Source organism: Coffea arabica, chromosome 7c, assembly GCF_036785885.1.
Source record: "Coffea arabica cultivar ET-39 chromosome 7c, Coffea Arabica ET-39 HiFi, whole genome shotgun sequence".
Lineage (NCBI taxonomy): Eukaryota > Viridiplantae > Streptophyta > Magnoliopsida > Gentianales > Rubiaceae > Coffea > Coffea arabica.
In genome coordinates, this window is record NC_092322.1 from 37,604,888 (window position 1) to 37,627,683 (window position 22,796).

Genomic DNA, 22,796 nt, shown 5'->3' on the forward strand with positions numbered 1-22,796 from the left:
CGCGATGAGTCTTTACTTATCCGTTTGAAAATGCACTATATCAAATTCATTTATATACCCACATGGGATCCTCCCTGAAACATATTGCCTTTTCCTCTCCTTATGGTTGAGAGATCTAGTCGGTCAAGCCAGTTTGGTTAGTTCTTTCTTAGATCCAGTCCGAGTGGTAGCCTGGCGAAGATGGTGGCTCCACACAAGGAACCGAGTTATTAGGCAATAATGGTCAATATAAGAGTTCCGATGATGAGCTGCCTATCTCGCTGTGAAGCTTGCGCCTCTTTTCATTCTACTTCTATTTTATGGACATGTTCTTCATATCCTCGATTCTAAGCATAGGATAGAGTTGAAGTGAACCTAGAGAAAACCCAGAGGAGTTTTCTACAAAGCCGTCTATCAAACTTATAAATACAAACTAACCATTACATATACCTTTGAATAAACTTACAAAAGTTCCAAACATGGAAAATCACTCATACAATCCTTCACACTAAACTCTCGACAAATATAAATTACTAGGATATAAAAGTCATACAGTTACAATTTTGCAAAATTCAACTCTAGAAACCTAGCCTGATCAAACTAGTTTTCAATCCATCCTACGCTTGATCCTCATCTGCAGGGGAGGAAAAATTAATCGGGGTAAGCATCAACTTGCTCAATAAGTAACCTAAACATATCGTTACCGGATCGAGCACATTAATATTACATATAACATTTAATAAAATCATTTCACATTATCCAATCATAATTAGCACATTACATGCGTCTTTACATACACAATGCATAACTATGCATAAATTTATGTTTCACCATTGTTTAATTATAATCCGTGAAATCTTGAATCTTTTCACTTTGCTTTCAATTAAAAAATATCCAACGATCGCTATTATATTTCGTGAGAGGGCCATTAAATACCACTATTATTTTTTGTGGTAAAGCCATGTAACGATTAAAAGCGTAGCTTCGGATAATTACTACGGTTACTATTCTTTCACATGACAGGACCATTTGTCCACTATTATATCCATGGAAGGGCCGTAACGATATTCAAATGTGGCAATTCTAGAGGCTTTTTCTGTCCTTTACTTGTTTAAGCACGTTCATTGATATCCAAAATATTGCATAACAATCACTTTTAAATACATAATGCAATTATTCATATGTACGCAATCATCAAACAATTACATATGCTCAATCTAATTTAGTATAATAAAATACATTCTCCATAACAAGTGACAAATAAGAATTGCTTTAAAAACATTTTAAAAATCATACAGATGTAAAAGAGCCACATCAGTATTGAAAGTCAGTAAGCCGTGTGGGTCACCATGTAAAACTTAAGGTGCAAGCCTGACTATATCAGTATTGCCTTTAGCGTCTTGCAAAACTACTATTTCCCAACCTAACTAAACAATCTCAAGCGAACAAACAAGAATACATAACAACCACAAGCGAACAAACAAGAATGCATACTAGTAATAAAGCTACGTTCCATTGACCATAATAACCAAATAACCTGAAGTGAACAAACAAGAATACATATCAGTAATAAAACTACGTTCCAATGACCATCTTATCAACGATTTTAATTATGACATCATCCGGTTCTACCCCGAGCTAACCGATTAGACCCATTGACCCCTAATCCCTAACATCTACCGAGTCATTACCCAATCTGAGTTCAAAACATAGGTTACAATACCACGCTTTTATATTGATAAGTGACTATTTTATACTATATTTTGATGATATTTTATATTAATTTTAGTCACTTTTTCAATATTATAAGAAAAAATCCATTTTTGCTAGATTTAGTTCTACAACGCTACTTAGAGTTTGAACGAGAAATATGTCCGTTTTACTCGCATATTTTTTATTGTGTTTGTAAGAGTTAGAAATTGGACTTTATTTTGGACAAGAAATAAGCTTGCATTATATTGATTGAAGTCCTAAAGTTCACAAGGATGACGAGTTTCAAAAGTGGTTGGAGTCACAAGAAGAAGAAAACGAAAAAACTTATCAAAAAAGAAAGTTGACTCGAATCCCTTTGAAAAATCAGGCCAGTTTTTGAAGGGATTATCAAAGGGATTTAAAGCAGTGAGTTAGAATGAGAAACAAAATTTGGCAAAAAAAAAAAAACAGGGAAAGAATCTAGCCAAGTTTTGGAGGGATTCTAGTCAAACTTTGCGGCTTCCACTTGTGCAACTTGTTTTCACCTCCATTATTTCACGTCTCTTGAGGGATGTTTGGCAACTTATTTGCAACTGTAAAGATGAGATTCTAGCAATAATTTTTTATGTTGTTTCTTTTATAATGATGAGTTTTAACTTGGAAGTCAAAATTGTTGACTAATTGGAGTTATGTTCACATGGAATAAACAAATTAAAGGCTTGAAGACTTTTCTATAATTAGAGCTTGTGTCTTTCATTTTTGAGAGAGCTTAGGAAGGTAAGAAAACACCACAAAAATACGTTATTAGCTAGTTTTTTAGTACTTTAATTAGTTTAGGGTAGTATTGGATAGTTTATATTAGTTAAATTCATTCTCTCTTATATATAACTAAATTTGGATGAAAATTGAGGAGTAAAGATGTAGAGTTTAAACTCATGTGATAAGGGTGATATGACAGGTGCCGAACCTGTGCAATAATAATAATAAAATCCTAACTACCACTAAAAGCAGTCAATAATTAATCCTAGGTACTGGAGCAGGGACTTTAGGTGTGCAATGGGTTACTTGATTCACCCTGTTCCCGAAGAGTTTACTTAACCCGATATACCAGAATTAATTAGTTGACGAAAATTATTGAATAGTAGACAGTGGCAAGTAGGGTCGTCTCCTCAGGGACTGAGGATATTTGTCTCTTTTTAAATGCCAATTGGTAAGGGGGGATTTCACCAGAATGAAACTAAAATCAATTGAATAATTCAACAGAAATAAATAAATAATTAACTAGCACAAATATAGCAGGAGTTAAATCAAGAATGAATAAATTCTAGCCAAGGATGCAACTACTCAGGCACAGTCCACTTATCCGATCATTGATGCAAGAGAGGTTCACTTAATTTATTAATAGACTAGTTATAGTTGCCGATGAACTCTGACAACCAATTTTTCCTTAAATTATTGATAACCAAGGTACGACCATTGATCACCCCTAACCAGAAAATACTCCTAGGTACGACCATAGGAACTAATTTTCCAATTGCATTAATAACTAGAAAAACCTAGCCCTAATCAATAACACGCTACGATGGTTATTTAAATTAGATCGCACGTTCCCCTAGTGTGTAAACACACCAGTTGCCACTAATATTAATCAATCAAACAATTACGGATTTAATTGACTAAATTGGCACGAGATTAATAAATCACATTGAACATTGGGCCCTTGACATCCAATTAATAAAATAATCCCATGAGAATACAAGCAGACAACGTGCAAATATTAATAAATTAAGGAACGCGTTAAAACTAATTAGATCTCACAGATTTTCGGGACTGCGCCGTCGAGTTGACCCTTGACTAGATGAAAGGTTTAGCCACGCCGCATAATTAAATCACCACACGAATTATTGGATCGCAAAGGCATTGCGGTTTTTTACTAGAAAGCAAGGAATAAATGGTGCTTTTCCCGTTGGGGAATTTTGTCGAACACCTGGCGTGTGTCAGAGGCCAGTCAAAAGAAGGAGAAACTAAAACTAAACTAAAAGACTAAAAACTAGAGGTAAACTAAAGCCGTCCCCCCCTTCCTTCTATACGTTCACTACTTATAAAGCCAAAAGAAAGATGCCTAAAAGCTATTTCCCTGTGGTCCCCACACATGTGGACAAAGCCTCCAAAGTACTTGTTGTTCCAAGTCTCTCTACGTTGCTTTCTTTGAAAAGCCCAAATGACTAAATGCCTTGCACTAGCTTGTGGTCCCCACCAATTCAAGGGCCCAAAGGTTGAAGCCCTTAGAAGTCTGCATTTTTCCATACAAGTCCCTCCTTTTTGGTAATTTTCTGCTTCACTCCTGAAATTGATTCCAAATACCAAATATGAGTAAATATCAGCAATTAACACAATATTTGTCAGGGATAGAAGGGGAAATCAATAATAAAATTACTAACAAATTATACCCTATCAATTCCCCCCACACCTGAATCATGCTTGCCCTCAAGCATGGGAAAAGTATACAGACACCAAAATTTGATAATGGTCATTGCTCTATCTACCAAATTGCCAAGATATTCAAGAGAGAACCATATATCGGGCATTAGTAATTAAAATCCAAGAAGCATCCCCCCAGTTAGCCCCTGAACCACAAATTCCTTCAATTTCTAAATTAACTACTCTAAGAAAAAGGAATGGCACACAACATTTATCAGCTAATGGTCCAAATATTCACACAAGTCCCCATATTAAGTCCATAAACCGGCAAGCTCTCCTATTATTTATTCTCTCTTTTTTTTCTTTTCCTGTTTTTTTATATAATAATAATATTGACACAAAAAGACTTAGTCTCTAGCCGCCGGAGCCTTTTGGACGCGAACTCCAACATTTTTAGATGAAAGAGCCCGGTTACTCAGGTCCTACCGCTATACGACCACGTACTCATATAAAGTACCACCTTTTGACACGAGAATCGACACTTTTAGGTGCAGATTCCCGGTTACTCAGTAGCAACTAATAGCGGAGTACAGTCAAGTTTATTCTCAGCCAAACAATGCAAAAATGCAAAACAACAACACTAATAACCACGCATGGGAGCAGCTTGCCTCATTATTGCCAAACATGGAGAACTGGAGTCAATATTGGACCAGTTCACATTAAAATGCCAATAGTCATTCCCTATGCCTAGAAGAGTTAACAAAGAAATCAAGAGAGTCAAGCAATCTGATATTCACCAAGGAGATATCTTGGACCCAACCACATTAACCTGATACATTTTTATTTTAAAAACTTGGCAAAAGTAGCACACTTTTTGTTCCCCCCCCTTTTTTTTTTGTCATTCACCAAGAAGAAAGAAAGAAAAAGATCAAGGAAAATAGAACTAAAAAAAAAAACTACTAAAAACTAAAAACACTAGCACAAAAAAAAACTAATGAAAACTAAAAACACTACCACCCCCTTAGACCCCCCACACCTATAGGACACATTGTCCTCAATGTGACGAATAGACAGCAAAAGGGTGAGAGAAAGCAACCAACCTTCCCTGAAGCTGGGTCAAAGCGGTGGGCGAGGTGGAAACGGAGGAGCGAAGCCCGTATGAAGTAGAAACTGCGCCAAATTCTGTGCCATCCCGTAGTTGCTGCCATTCAGTTGTCCCATGTGGTGGAGGTGGCACAGAAGAAGATGGCCCAGTCGTGTCCTCGGCTGACCCAGGAAATGATGAGGGCCCTGCTTGGGTCGAAGGGTGCGCCCCCGGAGCTCGAGGTGGCCCTGGAGGTGTAAACTGGGAGAAACCATTGGGTAGGCGCTCAACGACTCCCATCCTTTCTAAGCAATCCATGTCCAAGCGCTCCATCTCGAATGCCAAATGTAGGTCGTGGTCGTCCAAGTCAAGAACGCCTAACTGGGTCGCCAAGTGGGTGATGTAGGACCCAAAGATCAAAGGTTTATTGGTGCGGGCAGGAGTGGAAGGCGGCGGACGGGCTGGAAATAGACGGCGGCGATGTGGGCTGGTGGAGAGAGCGAGAGGCGGCGGCTCACCACGATGAAGAAACTTACCTCAATCACGTAGAAGGAAGTTTGGTGATGGTAAAAATGTCAAAAGCACTATGAAACAACCTCCAATTGACCTCCAATTGAAGAAATTAGAGTTTAAGAACCCTAACCTTCAATCCCTCAAAAACCTGATTTTAGGTGTTTTTCTTGGATTTTAATCAGTTAAAAAGGGTGTATGAAGCTCAAAAGGTGTTGGGGTGAATTGATTTCTAGCAAGATTATGGAGTAAAAATGAAGATTTGTGAGTTGCGTAGAAGAAAAGAAGAAAAACGCGCCTGGAAAATTAAGAAGAGAGGAAGAAATGAAGCTGAAATCGCGTTTCTGAAGCCTTTATTGGGACACAGAAAACGCGATTGAAAATGCGCCTTCAACTCGCGTTTTCTAAGTCGCGTTTCCTTCACAAATCTTGCAGGAATGAAAACGCGCCTTAAACTCGCGTTTTCTAAGTCGTGTTTCATTCCCAAATCTTGCAGGAATGAAAACAAGTCGCGTTTCATTCCCAAATCTTGCAGGAATGAAAACGCAACTGAAAACGCGCCTTCAACTCGCATTTTCTAAGTCACGTTTCCTTCACAAATCTTGCAGGAATGAAAACACGACTGTGTAGGTAAACGTGACTTTGAGTCGCGTTTATGATGTCGTTTTTTTTTTTTTTTTGGAATTCATGTTTTGGGTCGTCAAACGCCGCGTGGGCATGCCAAGATTACAAAACATCCACTGACCTCAGGAGACAAAAACATCGCGTGGGCACGCCAAGATTGGGGTTGCACTTCCTAGTCACAATGAAGAAAAGTATTAATATTTCTACTGCCCAAAAAGGAAACGACAACATAAAAGAATTGAACAACTAGAAATAATAAAACTAATATTCGGGTTGCCTCCCAAACGAGCGCCTTTCTTTAGTGTCTTTGGCTAGACATAGCCCATAATTTGCTTAAAACAAGCAAATCGGGTCCTCCAAATGCATTGTCTCCACCCGTTCAACTGGAACCCCATCATATATGGTTTGAGACGATGACCATTAACCATAAATTTCTTCTCCGTCCTTAGACTCTGGATTTCCACTGCACCATAATCAAAGACATTAGTCACAACAAACGGGCCAATCCAACGAGAACGTAATTTACCTGGAAATAACTTCAATTTGGAGTGATACAACAGAACTTTTTGCCCACAAACGAATGTCTTCCTAGAGATCTGTTGGTCATGAAAAATCTTATTTTTCTCCTTATAAATTACCGCATTCTCATAGGATTCATTGCGAATCTCCTCCAACTCCTGTAACTGTAACTTCCTTTGAATTCCGCCCTCTTCAATATCCATATTGCATTGCTTAACTGCCCAAAATGCTTTATGCTCGAACTCGACAGGGAGGTGGCATGGCTTCCCAAATACCAAACGGTGAGGGGACGTGCCGATTGGCGTCTTGTACGCCGTTCTATATGCCCACAAGGTATCTTCAAGTCTCACGCTCCAATCCTTCCTATCAGGTCGAACTATTTTCTCCAAAATTGACTTGATCTCCCGGTTCGATGCTTCCGCCTGACCGTTTGTCTGAGGATGGTAGGAAGTGGAGACCTTATGCAAGACACCATACCTCCTGAAAAGCGCAGCAATCGTCTTGTTGCAGAAATGGGTACCCCGATCACTTACAATTGCTCGCGGCATCCCAAAGCGAACAAAGATATTAGACTTGATGAATTCTGCAACTACTTTGGAATCATTAGTACGGGTGGCTTTTGCTTCCACCCATTTTGAGACATAATCCACGGCAAGCAATATATACAAAAAACCAAAATATGAAGGAAAAGGGCCCATAAAGTCAATACCCCAAACGTCAAAAATCTCGACAAAAATCATTGGGGTTTGGGTCATTTGATCTATACGAGAAATATTACTTACTCGTTGACACTTATCACATGACTTACAAAATAAGTAGGCATCCTTAAAGAGGGTCGGCCAATAAAATTCACTCTCTAGAATCTTACGAGCAGTCCTCTTTGGTCTAAAGTGACCTCCACATGCAAAAGAGTGACAATAAGCTAAAATGGATTGGAATTCATTTTCACTTACACATCTACGAATGATTTGGTCAGCACCACGTTTCCAGAGGTAAGGGTCATCCCAAATGTAAGACTTTGCGTCACTCCTCAATTTGTCCCTTTTTGCCTTAGGGTATCCTGCAGGAAACTTGTCAGTAACTAGAAAATTAACCATATCCGCATACCAAGACAAAGACAAATTAATAGAAAATAAATGCTCATCAGGAAAAGTTTCTCTCAATGGGATATTATCTTCTACGACTTGCACTCGACTTAAGTGATTTGCTACCAGATTTTCAGCCCATTTCTTATCCCTGATCTCCAAGTCGAACTCTTGGAGCAGTAGTATCCACCTTATCAGTCGCGGTTTTGCCTCTTTTTTGGTCAACAGATACCGCAGGGCTGCATGATCAGAGAAAATAATAACTTTAGCACCAAGTAAATAGGACCGAAATTTCTCTAAAGCAAAAATTACAGCTAAAAGATCATTTTCGGTGGTCGAATAGTTCAACTGAGCTGCGTTCAAGACTCGAGAGGCGTAGTATATAGCATGAGTTGCCTTCCCCACTCTTTGACCCAGCACCGCGCCCACGGCATAGTCGCTGGCATCGCACATGATCTCGAACGGTAGGTTCCAATCGGGGGGTTGGATAATAGGTGAGGAGGTCAGTAGCTCCTTCAACCTATCAAACGCCCCCTTACATGACTCATCGAACTCGAAGGGTACCTCTTTCTGCAAAAGTTGGAACAGGGGCGCTCCAATCTTGGAGAAATCCTTTATGAATCTCCTGTAGAAACCTGCGTGACCCAAAAACAAACGCACTTTCCGCAGACTCGCGGGGTAATGTAAAGTCGATATCACATCTATTTTTGCCTTATCAACTTCAATACCCCTAGACGACACCACATGACCCAAAACTATCCCGTGCTCGACCATAAAATGGCATTTTTTCCAATTGAGCACGAGATTAGCTTCTATGCACCTTATTAAAATTAATTTTAGGTTATCTAGACAGTTATCAAAACTTTCCCCATACACACTGAAATCATCCATAAAAACCTCAATAATCTTCTCAACATATTCTGAAAAAATACTGACCATACAGCGCTGGAAGGTAGCAGGTGCATTGCATAGCCCAAATAGCATCCTCCGGTATGCGAATGTTCCAAACGGGCACGTGAAGGTAGTTTTTTCCTGGTCCTCAGGTGCAATAGTAATCTGGAAATAACCTGAAAATCCATTCCAAAAACAATAATAAGCTCGACTTGCTAATCACTCTACCATTTGATCAATAAAAGGAAGGGGAAAGTGATCCTTTTTCGTGACGGCGTTCAATTTTCTATAATCTATGCACTGCCGCCACCCAATAGGCTTCTGGACTGGTACGGGCTCAGCCTCCTGATTAGACTCTACCGTCACTCCCGCCTTCTTTGGGACCACCTGTACTGGACTTACCCAGGGGCTATCTGATATAGCAAAAATTATCCCCACATCCAGTAGTTTTAGGATCTCTTTCTTTACTACCTCCATCATGAGAGGATTCAATCTCCTTTGAGCCTGCCGAATAGGTCTAGCGCCCTCCTCTAGTCGAATCCGATGCGTACATACCGCGGGGCTAATTCCCTTGATATCGGCGATAGTCCATCCTATCGCCTGTTTATGGTCCGTCAAAACTCGAATCAATTTGTCTTCTTGGACTGTTGATAAACTGGCGGAGATAATCACTGGGAGTGTCTCCCCCTCACCTAAGTACGCATACTTTAGGTGTTTTGGCAGCGATTTCAACTCTAAGACAGGCGCCAGCACCACAGATGGAAGTAGCCTCTGGTGAGGTTCAGGTATAAAAACGGGTGCGATGTCATACCTTATCTTTGTGGTTGGCAATGTCTGTAACGCTCCAATCACACATTTGAACTCTTCACTCAACTCTATCTTAGCGGTCATCTCTGACTCGAAGTGCCTGGTCAAGGCAACTTCCAGCTCATCCCTACCTTCAATTTAAAAAACTTCACGTACAGCAAAATCAATAGCATTTATAGAGAAAACAGAGCTAGCATGTGATTCTGACGGATACTTCATAGATTTGAAAATGTTAAAATGAACAATCTCACCATCAAATTTCATAGATAGGGTGCCCTTATTAACATCTATTTTAGTTCGAGCTGTGCTCAAGAAGGGTCTACCTAACAGTAAAGGTGATGGGTCGTGAGAGTGTTCATCATCCATATTAAGCACGTAAAAATCAGCAGGGAAAACCAATTCATTAATTTTCACTAAAACATTCTCAATCAACCCGTCAGGGTATGCATTGGTCCGGTCAGCCAGTTGGATTATTATTCCAGTGTCTTTCAGAGGTCCTAACTTCAACGAGGCATATATAGACTTGGGCATCACATTAATTGAGGCTCCTAAATCTAACATAGCCTTTCCAATCAAGGTATTGCCTATTTTACAAGGAATAGTGAATATACTTGGGTCACCGCATTTCGGTGGAAGCTTTCGTTGCAGAATCGCTGACACATTTTCTCCCACTACCACTCTCTCATCTCCCTTCAATCGCCTTCGGTTGACACACAGGTCCCTTAAAAATTTTGCGTATCTGGGTACCTGCTTAATCGCATCTAGAAGAGGAATATTGATCTCCACTTTGCGAAAGATCTCTAGGACCTCTTTCTCCTTGTCCTGCTTCCTTGGTTTCTCCAATCTGCTTGGGAAGGGAGGTGGGTTGGATTTAACTGGCATGAGTGGGTCCGGGATTACCTTTGAATTTTTATTGTCACCGCCCTCCTCTTCCAGCTCTTTTTCGATTCGATGTTCGTCCTTGTCCTTAAGAATTACCGGGTCAGGTCCTTGGACCTCCTTGCCACTTCTCAAGGTCATGACGCTCACATTCTTCGGGTTTAATTCGGGTTGAGACGGCAATTTACCTTGGTTCTGGGAATCCAAACGGTTGATTGTTGTGGCCATTTGACTTATCTGATTCCTTATGTCCTGCATTTTCGGAGTCCGTCCTTTGCTAATTTTGCGTGATGGTTGCCTTCGTCCTTTGCTGATTTTGCGTAATGGTTGCCATCATTTGTTTCATCATCTCCTCCAAAGATGGACCAGAGCTTGGGGGCGGAGGTGGTCGGGGTTGGTATTGTTGCTGGTACCCCGGTTGCTTATTTGGCACGAAATTAGACTGCATGTTCGGTGCAAAGTTGGGCTGCCTATTCCCTCCATAACTGAGATTGGGATGATCTCTCCATCCGGGATTGTAGGTGCTAGAGTAAGGGTCGTACTGCTTCCTTGGCGCAGGCGCGTGGCCAGCCATGTTCACCTGTTCTGCAGTTTCTTCCTGAATCATTGGGCACATGTCTGCAGTGTGACCCATACTAGTGCAAATCCCGCATACCCTGGCCTGAGATGCATTCCCTACCACCAGTTGCCTAACAACTGAGGTCAACTCACTTAGCTGCTGCTGGATAGAGGGTGTCTCTATCTCATTCACCTTGCGTATTGGGACATCCTCTCTCGTACCGAATTGTTGTGAATTTTCCGCCATCCCCTCTATCAACTACCGAGCTTTTCGAGAGGTTTTGTTCACTAGTGCCCCTCCACTTGCAGCATCAATTATGCTCCTATCTCTGAAGAGGAGCCCCTCATAAAAATACTGTATGAGTAACTGCTCACTTATCTGGTGTTGGGGGCACTTATTACACAAGCTCTTGAATCGCTCCCAGTACTCATACAGCGACTCCCCTGGGTGCTGCTTGATCCCGCAAATTTTTTTCCTTAGACTTGCAGCCTTGGACGCAGGAAAATATTTTTCTAAAAATTTTTTCTGCAATTGATCCCACGTGGTAATGCTGCCTGGTGGCAGGTAGTACAGCCAGTCCTTCGCAGAGTCTTTCAATGAGAAAGGGAATGCCCGCATTTTTATTTGCTCTTCTGTGATCCCCGGGGGTTTCATACTATTGCACACAACATCAAACTCCTGCAGATGTTTATACGGCTCCTCACCTGGTAAACCATGAAAAGAAGGTAAGAGTTGAATAAGGCCATATTTTAATTTAAATGGAGTGCTGTTATCTAAATTTGGGAATGTGATGCACAAAGGCTGCTGATTTAAGTTAGGAGCAACCAACTCCCTCAATGTTCGTGCGTTAGCCATGGCAATCTCCTCTTGCTCAGAGTCACTCGAAGTGTCATCAAATGAATCCGTCGGTTCACCTCCTGGCTCAGGTCTCTGAGATGCAGCACTGGACTGCTCCTCTCTGAGCTGTCTGGTTTTCTTCCTCGTTCTACGCGCGGTCTTCTCTACTTCAGGGTCAAAAATCAAATCACCTGTACGAGAGACCCGAGGCATACACTAGAAGAATACCAGAAAATTAGAACAAAAAAATGAATTTAAAAGGAAACAAATAGTAACTCCAGTCCCCGGCAGCGGCGCCAAAATTGACAGGTGCCGAACCTGTGCAATAATAATAATAAAATCCTAACTACCACTAAAAGCAGTCAATAATTAATCCTAGGTACTGGAGCAGGGACTCTAGGTGTGCAATGGGTTACTTGATTCATCCTATTCTCGAAGAGTTTGCTTAACCCGATATACCAGAATTAATTAGTTGACGAAAATTACTGAATAGTAGACAGTGGCAAGTAGGGTCGTCTCCTCAGGGACTGAGGATATTTGTCTCTTTTTAAATGCCAATTGGTAAGGGGGGATTTCACCAGAATGAAACTAAAATCAATTGAATAATTCAACAGAAATAAATAAATAATTAACTAGCGCAAATATAGCAGGAGTTAAATTAAGAATGAATAAATTCTAGCCAAAGATGCAACTACTCAGGCACAGTCCACTTATTCGATCATTGATGCAAGAGAGGTTCACTTAATTTATTAATAGACTAGTTATAGTTGCCGATGAACTCTGACAACCAATTTTTCCTTAAATTATTGATAACCAAGGTACGACCATTGATCACCCCTAACCAGAAAATACTCCTAGGTACGACCATAGGAACTAATTTTCCAATTGCATTAATAACTAGAAAAACCTAACCCTAATCAATAACACGCTACGAGGGTTATTTAAATTAGATCGCACGTTCCCCTAGTGTGTAAACACACCAGTTGCCACTAATATTAATCAATCAAACAATTACGGATTTAATTGACTAAATTGGCACGAGATTAATAAATCACATTGAACATCGGGCCCTGGACATCCAATTAATAAAATAATCCCATGAGAATACAAGCAGACAACGTGCAAATATTAATAAATTAAGGAACGCGTGAAAACTAATTAGATCTCACAGATTTTCGAGACTGCGCCGTCGAGTTGACCCTTGACTAGATGAAAGGTTTAGCCACGCCGCATAATTAAATCACTACACGAATTATTGGATCGCAAAGGCATTGCGGGTTTTTACTAGAAAGCAAGGAATAAATGGTGCTTTTCCCGTTGGGGAATTTTGTCGAACACCTGGCGTGTGTCAGAGGCCAGTCAAAAGAAGGAGAAACTAAAACTAGACTAAAAGACTAAAAACTAGAGGTAAACTAAAGCCGTCCCCCCCTTCCTTCTGTACGTTCACTACTTATAAAGCCAAAAGAAAGATGCCTAAAAGCTATTTCCCTGTGGTCCCCACACATGTGGACAAAGCCTCCAAAGTACTTGTTGTTCCAAGTCTCTATACGTTGATTTCTTTGAAAAGCCCAAATGACTAAATGCCTTGCACTAGCTTGTGGTCCCCACCAATTCAAGGGCCCAAAGGTTGAAGCCCTTAGAAGTCTGCATTTTTCCATACAAGTCCCTCCTTTTTGGTAATTTTCTGCTTCACTCCTGAAATTGATTCCAAATACCAAATATGAGTAAATATCAGCAATTAACACAATATTTGTCAGGGATAGAAGGGGAAATCAATAATAAAATTACTAACAAATTATACCCTATCATGATATCACTCCTATAACTTTCTATCTTGTATTAGATTTTATAATATAAGTTTGGATCTTATTATATGTTTCTAAAGTTTATGCCTAGAGTTATGATTGAACTATCTATTTCTTGTTAATGATGTTTGTATGGTTATTTGATGTTATTGTTTTTCTCAAGTTATTTAGTATTTTTGCTTTTATAATCATGATTAACTGGCCATTAATTGTAATAACTTAAAAGTGTTAAGTTTGTAATGAAAATTAAAATTCAAAACTAATTCAAAGAAGTGCTAAACCTAGGAAGTACATTCATGAAAGTAGAGATGTACTTTTGAGGTTTTAGTAATTTATTTCATGTAATTTCATAAAGTTAATGAACTTGTAACTAATTTCATAACCACGAAAGTAGGCATGGATTAGTTATAGGTATGGTTGATTCATTACGATTTCACATGTATAAGGAAATTACGCCATATTTAGTCAAGATAATAGCAATCAATTAATCAGTAGATTCATTTATAAGAGTAGTAAGGAATTTCATGATTCCAGGAAATTTCTATTGCTATTTTTACTACATTTGTTACTTATTACAGTGGTAGTCTAAATAATAGAGGAGTTTTAGTAGTGCCGATAGTTGTTTATTCTTTCTAGTGAGTTCAATCGTTAATATCCAATACTCAATTTCGACCTGTATACTTGCGAAAAATTGCATGTGAAGTATTTAAGAATTTATAAATGTAAAATTTGATTGTGGATTGAATTTATTTTTGTATGGATATCCCGCGCTCGTTATTTATTACGTAACATTGAAAATCAATTTGTGCACGCATAAACAAATAGTTTGTGCACTCCCATTTTAGTTTGTGTGCACATAAATACTTGGTCATATTACAAAATAAAGTTACGTACAAGGCCACATAGGCTTTAGCTTTTAGCTATCTCAATATGATATATTTTGAAAAGTACAACTTAAATATATGAATTTTGAAATATAGATGAAAGAATTACATATTTCTTATAGGCTTATATGTTTAAAAATGTGCTAAGTATTTTTTTTGAATTTTTTTTTTGGCCAAATGAGTTAAGAAGTTGCATTAATTTGAGCCTTCGTCCCTTGATACTTAAAAGATACATAACTCATTGTAGACACCAAATTCTTAATGTTTATTTTTGTTTCTTAATATTTTATTGCAATATTTATTTGCCTATTGATAATTTATTTTCACATATGCTAATATGAATTTTCTTATTTTTCTTATTTTTTGAAAATAAAAAAAAAAGAAAAATTCTAACAAAATTTTTTCAAATCCGCACACCCCAATTATTTTTTCTTTCACCAAATGTACTATTAACCCAAAAAACACTCCACCTCCGATATTCCTCTTTTTCTTTTGGTACAAGAATTCATCATCACACACATTACACAACTCAAAAAACCACACAACTCTCCTCATTCTCAGACACACACACACGCACACAGACACACACAAACTCTCTCTCAATTTTCACCAAACACTAACACACACAAGCTCACATTCCCTGAGCTTTTCTCCCTTTCCCCTTGGTTCTTTCTTTCGGGTTAAAAAATTTCAACAAGTATTGCTCACAATAAGGGAAGGGCAGAGGAAAGACTTCAACTCCGGACCTTTTACATTCAAAGTGGAAGGCCACAACTAACATTGAGTAAGCTTTGGAGAGCTGGAACTTGTGTCTTAGGTTACTTGTGGAAATGCATAATCAAGTGACTTTTGATCCATACGCATGCCTATTAGTTTCATAAGGATGTAAATAGATTCATCATGCTAAGTTGCTCTCTGCATGTTTAATTAAATTTGTAGTTGTTCTTTTTTTTTTGGAACTTTAAACTGCCGCTAATATGGCCCAGCCTTGGTCTTCATTTATTTGGCTGCCTATTGTCCTCTGGAAGATATTTAGGACGAGTCTTGTCAGTTTCGAGGTTTAGAAACGATCAAATGGGTTTCCTAATTTGAAAAATGGGTTTCTTGAGAAAAATCTTGATTTCGCCACTGATCATTTGGTTCGGTGATCATCACCATGTTGGTGATGCTGGAGGTCAGAGTTCAACCCCTACCTCTCACAAATTTGCCACAAGTTGTGGCTGGTCTTAGTTGACCATCTCCCTATACCCCCTTCCCCTAGATTAGGCTAGTTTAGGTGCTATCGTTGTAGAAAAAAAAAAAAAAAAGAAAAAAATCTTGATTTCTTTTAATTTGTGTGGGCTACTGTTTATTTCTTATTGGGCTTGTTGTAGGGTCTTAGGAAGAAAATTAGCGCTTTGTTTTTTTCTAGCCTACTTAAACAACAAATTAGGCCCATTTGTTTAAATGAGAGAGTTTGCCTTTTTTCCGGGCCAAATTGTGGATGGCCTAAACACTACGAATCTTCCCGGAAACAGAAAAACAATTTTTGCAATGTGAGTCCTAAACTTTGAGTGTCATTCTAGTATGTAACAAAAACTTTAGTTTTCTTTCATTTACACCCTTAATTTAATTGCATTTGACCCCTAAAATTTATCTTTATCTAATTTTCCCATAATAATTTTAAGAATTATGTTTGGACATCAAAAATTTTTTATTTTTGTAATTTAGTCCCTAATTTTTTTTGATATCTTAATTATAATTGGTTCTTTTTTTTAATTGTTAATTATGCTTTTCTTGCATGCATTTCAATTGTAATTTTGAGTATTTTAAGTTCATTTGCATTTTTTGTGTAATAATGTGAATTTAGTACACTTTTGTGTTCTCTTTTAAAGTATTTTCAATTAAATTGATGCCTTGATCCTTTTGTTGATTTTTGAACATGAATAGGTAACATTCTCTCATTTAATCACTATTTCAAAAACGAGGTACCCTTATTATCCTTTAAATTATGATTATATGATTTTATGTGCTCTTACGTATTTATATGTTTTTATGTATTTTCTTTTATTTATTTAATTTAAATTCATATTCATTTTATATTTATTTAGTTTAAGTTTTGTAACTATTTGGAGGGTATTGGAATACCTAAGATGTAATAAACAGGTTATATTTTCCTTTTCACAAAAAATTATAATTAGATAGACAACTGTAATAAATAAATTAGATATGTTTATCATCTGTATTTTCCATTTTAAATTGTAGTTAGGTTCCCCAATTGTAATAGATAGGTTAGATATGTTTTTTTAATCCCCCCATTTTAGATTGTAATTAGGTTCATTGATATAATAGATAGATTTTGTATATTTATATGGTTAATATGCTTTTGTGTTTTACTTGCATTTCTTAGAACTTGATATCTAGATATTATACTTATGTGCTATGTGCACGACGTGCTAATATGTGTATATTTGTTTTAATTATACTTTATTATTATAAATAATGAGTGCATGATGTCACTACACTAGTCCAATACTAGTTGTGACCATTTCGTGCTTTCTTACTAGTTCAATGCTAGTGAGGATTTATATAAATGGGTCCAATGTTAGACCTATAGGATCTTTCCACGCGTTAGATTCATCCATTGTATGTCATTTATTGTATTTTCATGCATTTTTCTTATTTTAGATAATTTTTTCTCATTTGTATGATATTTCCTCTTATAGTATCCCGTTATCCCTATATGTGCGAGGCATATCATTTAGATTTGTATTTCACTTAGAAAATTAGAAAAAAAAAAAGTTAGATCATTTGCTTTCTTAGGTTATAAAAGTCACCTTTCGAATTTGGGAAATGAGCGAGTATAGCTTTTGTAACCTTAACACGCTATTACTCCTCTATTAAAAAAAAAATTGTATTACGAATTTTCGTTTCTTATATCTATTATGTTGCATTTCTTTTTCTTTGACAACTTATACCTATATATGTAAAGTTTAATTTCTTTTCTTCGATTCTCATATTTGCATACTCGTGATTCTTTTAAGGGATTATTTTTGGCTTCGCAATTAATGCAATTGATACCTATTAGACCTTGAATGGACATTTTGCCCCTTTCGCTATCTTCTTTAAATTTAGATTTGCATCTATATAGGAAACATCCAAATGTGATAATGTTTAAAGTTTAAGTTAGAAAAATTTTGACGAAATCTTATAACTAGTTTTGACTAAATTGAAAGGGTGTTTTAGGTTCGAATTGATCAAATATTTGCCTTTCTTTCCTTCAATTGTGACTTCCGAAACTTTTTCTCTTGTTTTTTCAAAGACCTAGAGTCATCCAAAATGAGTTTTATTATTATTTATTTATTTATTTTTCAAAGCATTTTTTAGGTGATTTGGTACGTCTAAACTCAATATCAAGTGACGACTCTTTTTTTCTTAAAAATCCATTTTTAGACTACCTTTTTTGGCCCAAACTGTCGCATTTTAAAAGTTCCATTTTAGGCCCATTTCTTTTTTTTCCCCCCTAAAATCAAAAACACATTCTTTCATTAAATTTCTTTTATTTTTAATTCAAAAATTGGGGCATGACACTCATTGAAGGCAATGAATGGCCAGTTAGGAACTAAAATGCAAACCCCATCTAAATAAGTAGTCTGAATTTTCTCTCTCAATAAAAAAAAAGGAAAAATAACTAACCAAAACAAAAAAGAAAGAAGAAGAGATTGAGTTAGTTTTTCTATGAACAACTTCTAGCTTATGTAATGTCTAAGCAAAATTGTAATGTTGTAGATGTTTTTACGTTAAAAGAATTCCTATGTCAGAGTCACACACACACACACACATATAAATGTGTATGTATACAGATATAGAATTCCTATGCCAAGTGAATTCCTAGGTGGGGAAAAGGTCCCAACATTGAATTGTCTATGAAAGGCTCGATAGAGCTTTTTGTGGTCATTATTGGAGGTCTCAATATGACAATGCCAATGTTATTCACTTGGCAAGACCCAAATCTGACCAGTGTCCCATTCTTATTGACCTTAAACCCCAAAATTATTCCTCCCAAGAAAGGATGTTCAGATGAAAAATTCTGATTATAGCATCCTTCTTTTCCTCCACTTGTAAAGCATGCCTGGTCTGATTCTTGCAAACCCCTTACTGTCATTATTTTAGAGTTTGCTAAGTCAGTTAGTTCTTGGAGTGCAACTACTTTTGAAAATATATTCAAGGAAAAGAGCAAGCTCCTGAATAGACTCAAAGGGCATCTAATCAGCCCTAAAAATTCATTCTGATTTCCTCTCCCAACGTGAAATCTCTCTTCAGGCAGAACTCAAATCTAATCTTCTTTAGAAGAGAGACCTGTGGGCCGCGAAATATAGAATAGATTACTTATGTTGGGACAACCTCAACACCAAATTCTTGCAAATCACCTCAATTTGTCGAAGAAATAGTAACAAAATCCTAGGCCTCAAAGAGCCATCTGGAATCTGGATTACTGACCCAGACTCAGTCAAAGCGTCCATTCAATCCTATTTCATAGGGTTGGACACTACTGATTTTGCCTGCAACCACTATGAACCATAACCTTTTCGACTTCTCTTTCACTCACTAGATCATGTTGATTCTCAAGAGCTTTCAGCCAAACCAACCCTTAATGAAACCAGAAATGCACTCTTCCAATTAAAGCCATTCAAAGCTCCAGGTCCTGATGGCCTTCATCCTTTTTTCTTCCAAAAATTCTAGGAGAGTAGTTCTCCATCCTTAGCCTAACTCATCTCTGATTGCTTCAATCTCAAACCTTTTCCCCCAAGGGCCAAATGACACCCTCTTTTGCCTCATCCCAGAAGTGGACCACCTTGAGACCATAAAATAGTTCAGGCCTATAGGACTGTGCAACACAACTTATAAAGTCCTCGCCAAATTAATTGTCAATCATCTCCAACCTCTCCTATTTTTTGTCATCTCTCCTCTACAAGCCAGTTTCTTACCTGGAAGAAGATGTATAGACAATATCCTCTGAGTCCAAGAGGCCCTCTACTGGTTAAATAATAAATCTAGCTTGAAGGGCCTTTGTGCTATTAAACTTGATCTGGAGAAAGCTTTTGATAAATTGGAATGGAATTTTATCAGAGAGGCTCTTTACCATCTCCGTTTACCCACCACTCTGATTCAACTCATTCTTCATTGTGTCTCCTCAGCAACACTCTCAGTTATTCACAATGCTCAATCCATTGGCCACTTTCAGCCATCTATAAGTACTAGATACGGAGATCCTATCTCTCCTTATCTATTTATACTCTGCATGGAATTCTTATCCCAGAAAATTGAATTACTTTGCCAACAAAAGCTTTGGAAGCCACTTCAATTTGGCAAAAATGGTCCCACTGACAGGTGTCGTGCCTGTGCAATAATAAATACCTGCTTAAGAAAAATAAATTTTCTGTGTATAGTAGTAAACAGGGTCGAATCCACAGGGACTGGAAAAAAATTCGATTCTTTTTAAATTCGAGACACGGGGGATTTTTATCAGATAAAACTAAAAATAAATAATTAAATAATTTAACTAAAAATAAATAAATAATTAACACGAATGTAAATGGCAATTAAATAAATAATAAATAAATTCTAGCCAAGGATACAACTACGCAGACACAGTCCATTCATCCGATCATTGATGCAAAGAAAGTTCACTTAATTTAATTAATAGGCTAGTTATAGTCGCCGATAAGCTCTAACGACCAGTTTTTCCTTAATTTATTGATAACCAAGGTACGACCATTGATTACCCCTAACCAGGAAATACTCCTAGGTACGACCGTAGGAATTAATTTCCTAATTGCATTAAAAACTAGAAAAGCCTAACCCAAATTAATAACACGCTACGAGAGTTATTTAAATCAGATTGCATGTTCCCCTAGTATGTGAAAATACTAATTGTCGCTAATATTAACCAACTAAACAATTACGGATTTAATTGATTAATTTGACAAGAGATTAATAAGTTAAATTGCACATCGGGCCCTTGATATCCAATTAACAAAATAATCCCATGGAAATTAAAATAGAAAACATGCAAATATTAATAAATTAAGGAACACGTAAAATTAATTAGATCTCACAGATATTTGGGATTGCGTCTTCGCATTGATCCTTGACTAGAGGAGAAAATTAGCCATGCCTCATAAGAAAATTCCCACGCAATTCAATTGAATTCATAGACATAAATAACTAACTAAGAATTTAGGAAGAAACTTGAGTCTCGGTAGACTCTTTTAAGAAAAGTTGCACACCACACAACAAGAGAAGGAAGAACTCCTCCTCTGAAAACCAAAAACTACCTCTATCCTCCTACGGAGCTTCTCTGGAGAGAAAACTAAAACTAGTATAATGGCTTATGCCATTGTCCGATATATATAAGGCAAGCCTTTAGTCTTCATAGCTTTTTCATAGTCTTTTCTCCTTGAGCCCACTAATCTAGTGCCTTCTTATTTTATTGGAGCACTAGTCTCTTAAGGGACTAGCTACGTAGGAAGCAATTGGAAAGCTACAATCATCAAAGCCAACATCTTGGCTAATGACTAATGAGTATATCTCCCACAATAAGGACAAACTTTCTACGCTGTCCCCGTTAGATAATGAAAGAAAACATCATCCCAATTAATTCCAGCACAATCATCAATTCCTCTGCAATTATCAAAACGGAGGAGTCCACTATAATCATCAATTCCAGCACAAATACACCCGTGGAACCTAGCTTGTATTTTCTTTAGAAACTTCCCACGTGTGGAGTATTTGTTGTAATAAAATCTCTCTTTTCTGCTTCACTTCCTGAAATTGAGTTCAAATGCCAAATATAAGTACATGTTAACAATTAAAATAATATTTGGCATGGAAACAGGGAAAAATTAACAATAAAATTACTAACAATTAACACCCTATCAATTTCCCCCACACTTAAATCATGCTTGTCCTCAAGCATAAGAATACTAAACTCAACAATGGCTAACTCTCATTTCATTTACTGCCAAGCTGCGCTTATCCCAAAATCAAGTTTTAGTGGCTAAGTGTCAAGACATATTTCTCCCGGTTAGCTCCTGAAATCATAGACTCGTCCAATTCATAGCTAACTCGTCTAAGAAATCAAAATATTAAACTAGCAAAAGTTAGCAATTTGGTCAACTGACAACCAAAATCTCAACATTGAACAACAAGGATCGGCAGGCCAACATGATCATAAGCTTACTTATTATTTTCTTCTCTCTCTCTCTTTTTTTTTTGTATAATAATATATATATATATATATTTTTTCAATAAATGCTCAGTCCCAAGCTATTCAAGTCTTTTGACGTGAACTCTGACATTTTTAGATGAAAGAGCCCAGTTACTCAACTTTTCACAATTTCAGGACTAACTACTCATAGATATCGCCACTTTTTGACGCGAAAGTCGACACTTGTGGTGAAGACTCCCGGTTACTGGGTGACGGCACTAGTGGAGTAAAGTCATTTATTAATCACAATTAAAGTACCAGAATGCCAGATAATTAAAGATCATGGCCCACGTCATCTCCTAATATGGAGAACTAAGATCAGCAATTGCCCAATCCACACAACAATTGCTAATAAAATATTTATATTGCCTAAACAAGTTAACCACAATTTGCACCAAGTCATTAAACTCATGATATTCACCAAGATAACATGCGTTTACTTGCCATCTAAACAAAATTCATAGGATAAATCACAACCAGCAATAGAAGAGTGAGTTGCCACATTTATTCATCAAGACAACAATAAGAAAAGCAACAATTTAAAGAAACTCCAATTAAATCCAAATCTCCCCCACACTTAAAGTATACATTGCCCTCAATGTAACAAATATATAGAAAAAGTAAGAAGAAGGGCAACGAAACTCCCCTGAATCGTCAAGACATCGGTGGATTAGCCCCTGGGGTTGATCTGAGTCTCACCATTTTCTCCAAATATCACTCCAATCAACAATAGACAACCATTTCCAACAAATTTTAGAACCAACAAATTCAAAGCATTAACAATTGTAATAATCACTGTGGCCTCTTTATTAGTCAATTTGAGACCCAATTAATGCCCGAAAACAATCCCAAACAATGCAACAATTAAATTTAACGGGCAAAGGACATCCAATTACTTTCACTCGAACAAACTACGAGCAGTGTTAATGTCTAAATAAATCATCAAATTTCAGCAATTAGACACAATACCA

General features: G+C 37.3%; 1 protein-coding gene and 1 non-coding gene across 2 annotated transcripts; one reads left to right on the forward strand and one right to left on the reverse strand.

Annotated features, from left to right (window-relative positions):
- Nucleotides 1–8,059: 8,059 nt before the first annotated feature.
- LOC140010683 (uncharacterized) lies at nt 8,060–10,749 on the reverse strand. Its single transcript, XM_072057997.1, has 4 exons — nt 9,864–10,749; nt 9,034–9,743; nt 8,201–8,970; nt 8,060–8,153 (listed from the first exon to the last, which is right to left on the reverse strand). The coding sequence occupies exons 1-4, from the start codon at nt 10,747–10,749 to the stop codon at nt 8,060–8,062; spliced, it is 2,460 nt and encodes an 819-aa protein (XP_071914098.1).
- A 677-nt stretch (nt 10,750–11,426) lies between these two features.
- On the forward strand, nt 11,427–11,533 carry LOC140010830 (small nucleolar RNA R71). Its single transcript, XR_011817993.1, has one exon. It is a non-coding gene; the product is annotated as a small nucleolar RNA R71 (small nucleolar RNA).
- Nucleotides 11,534–22,796: the final 11,263 nt, after the last annotated feature.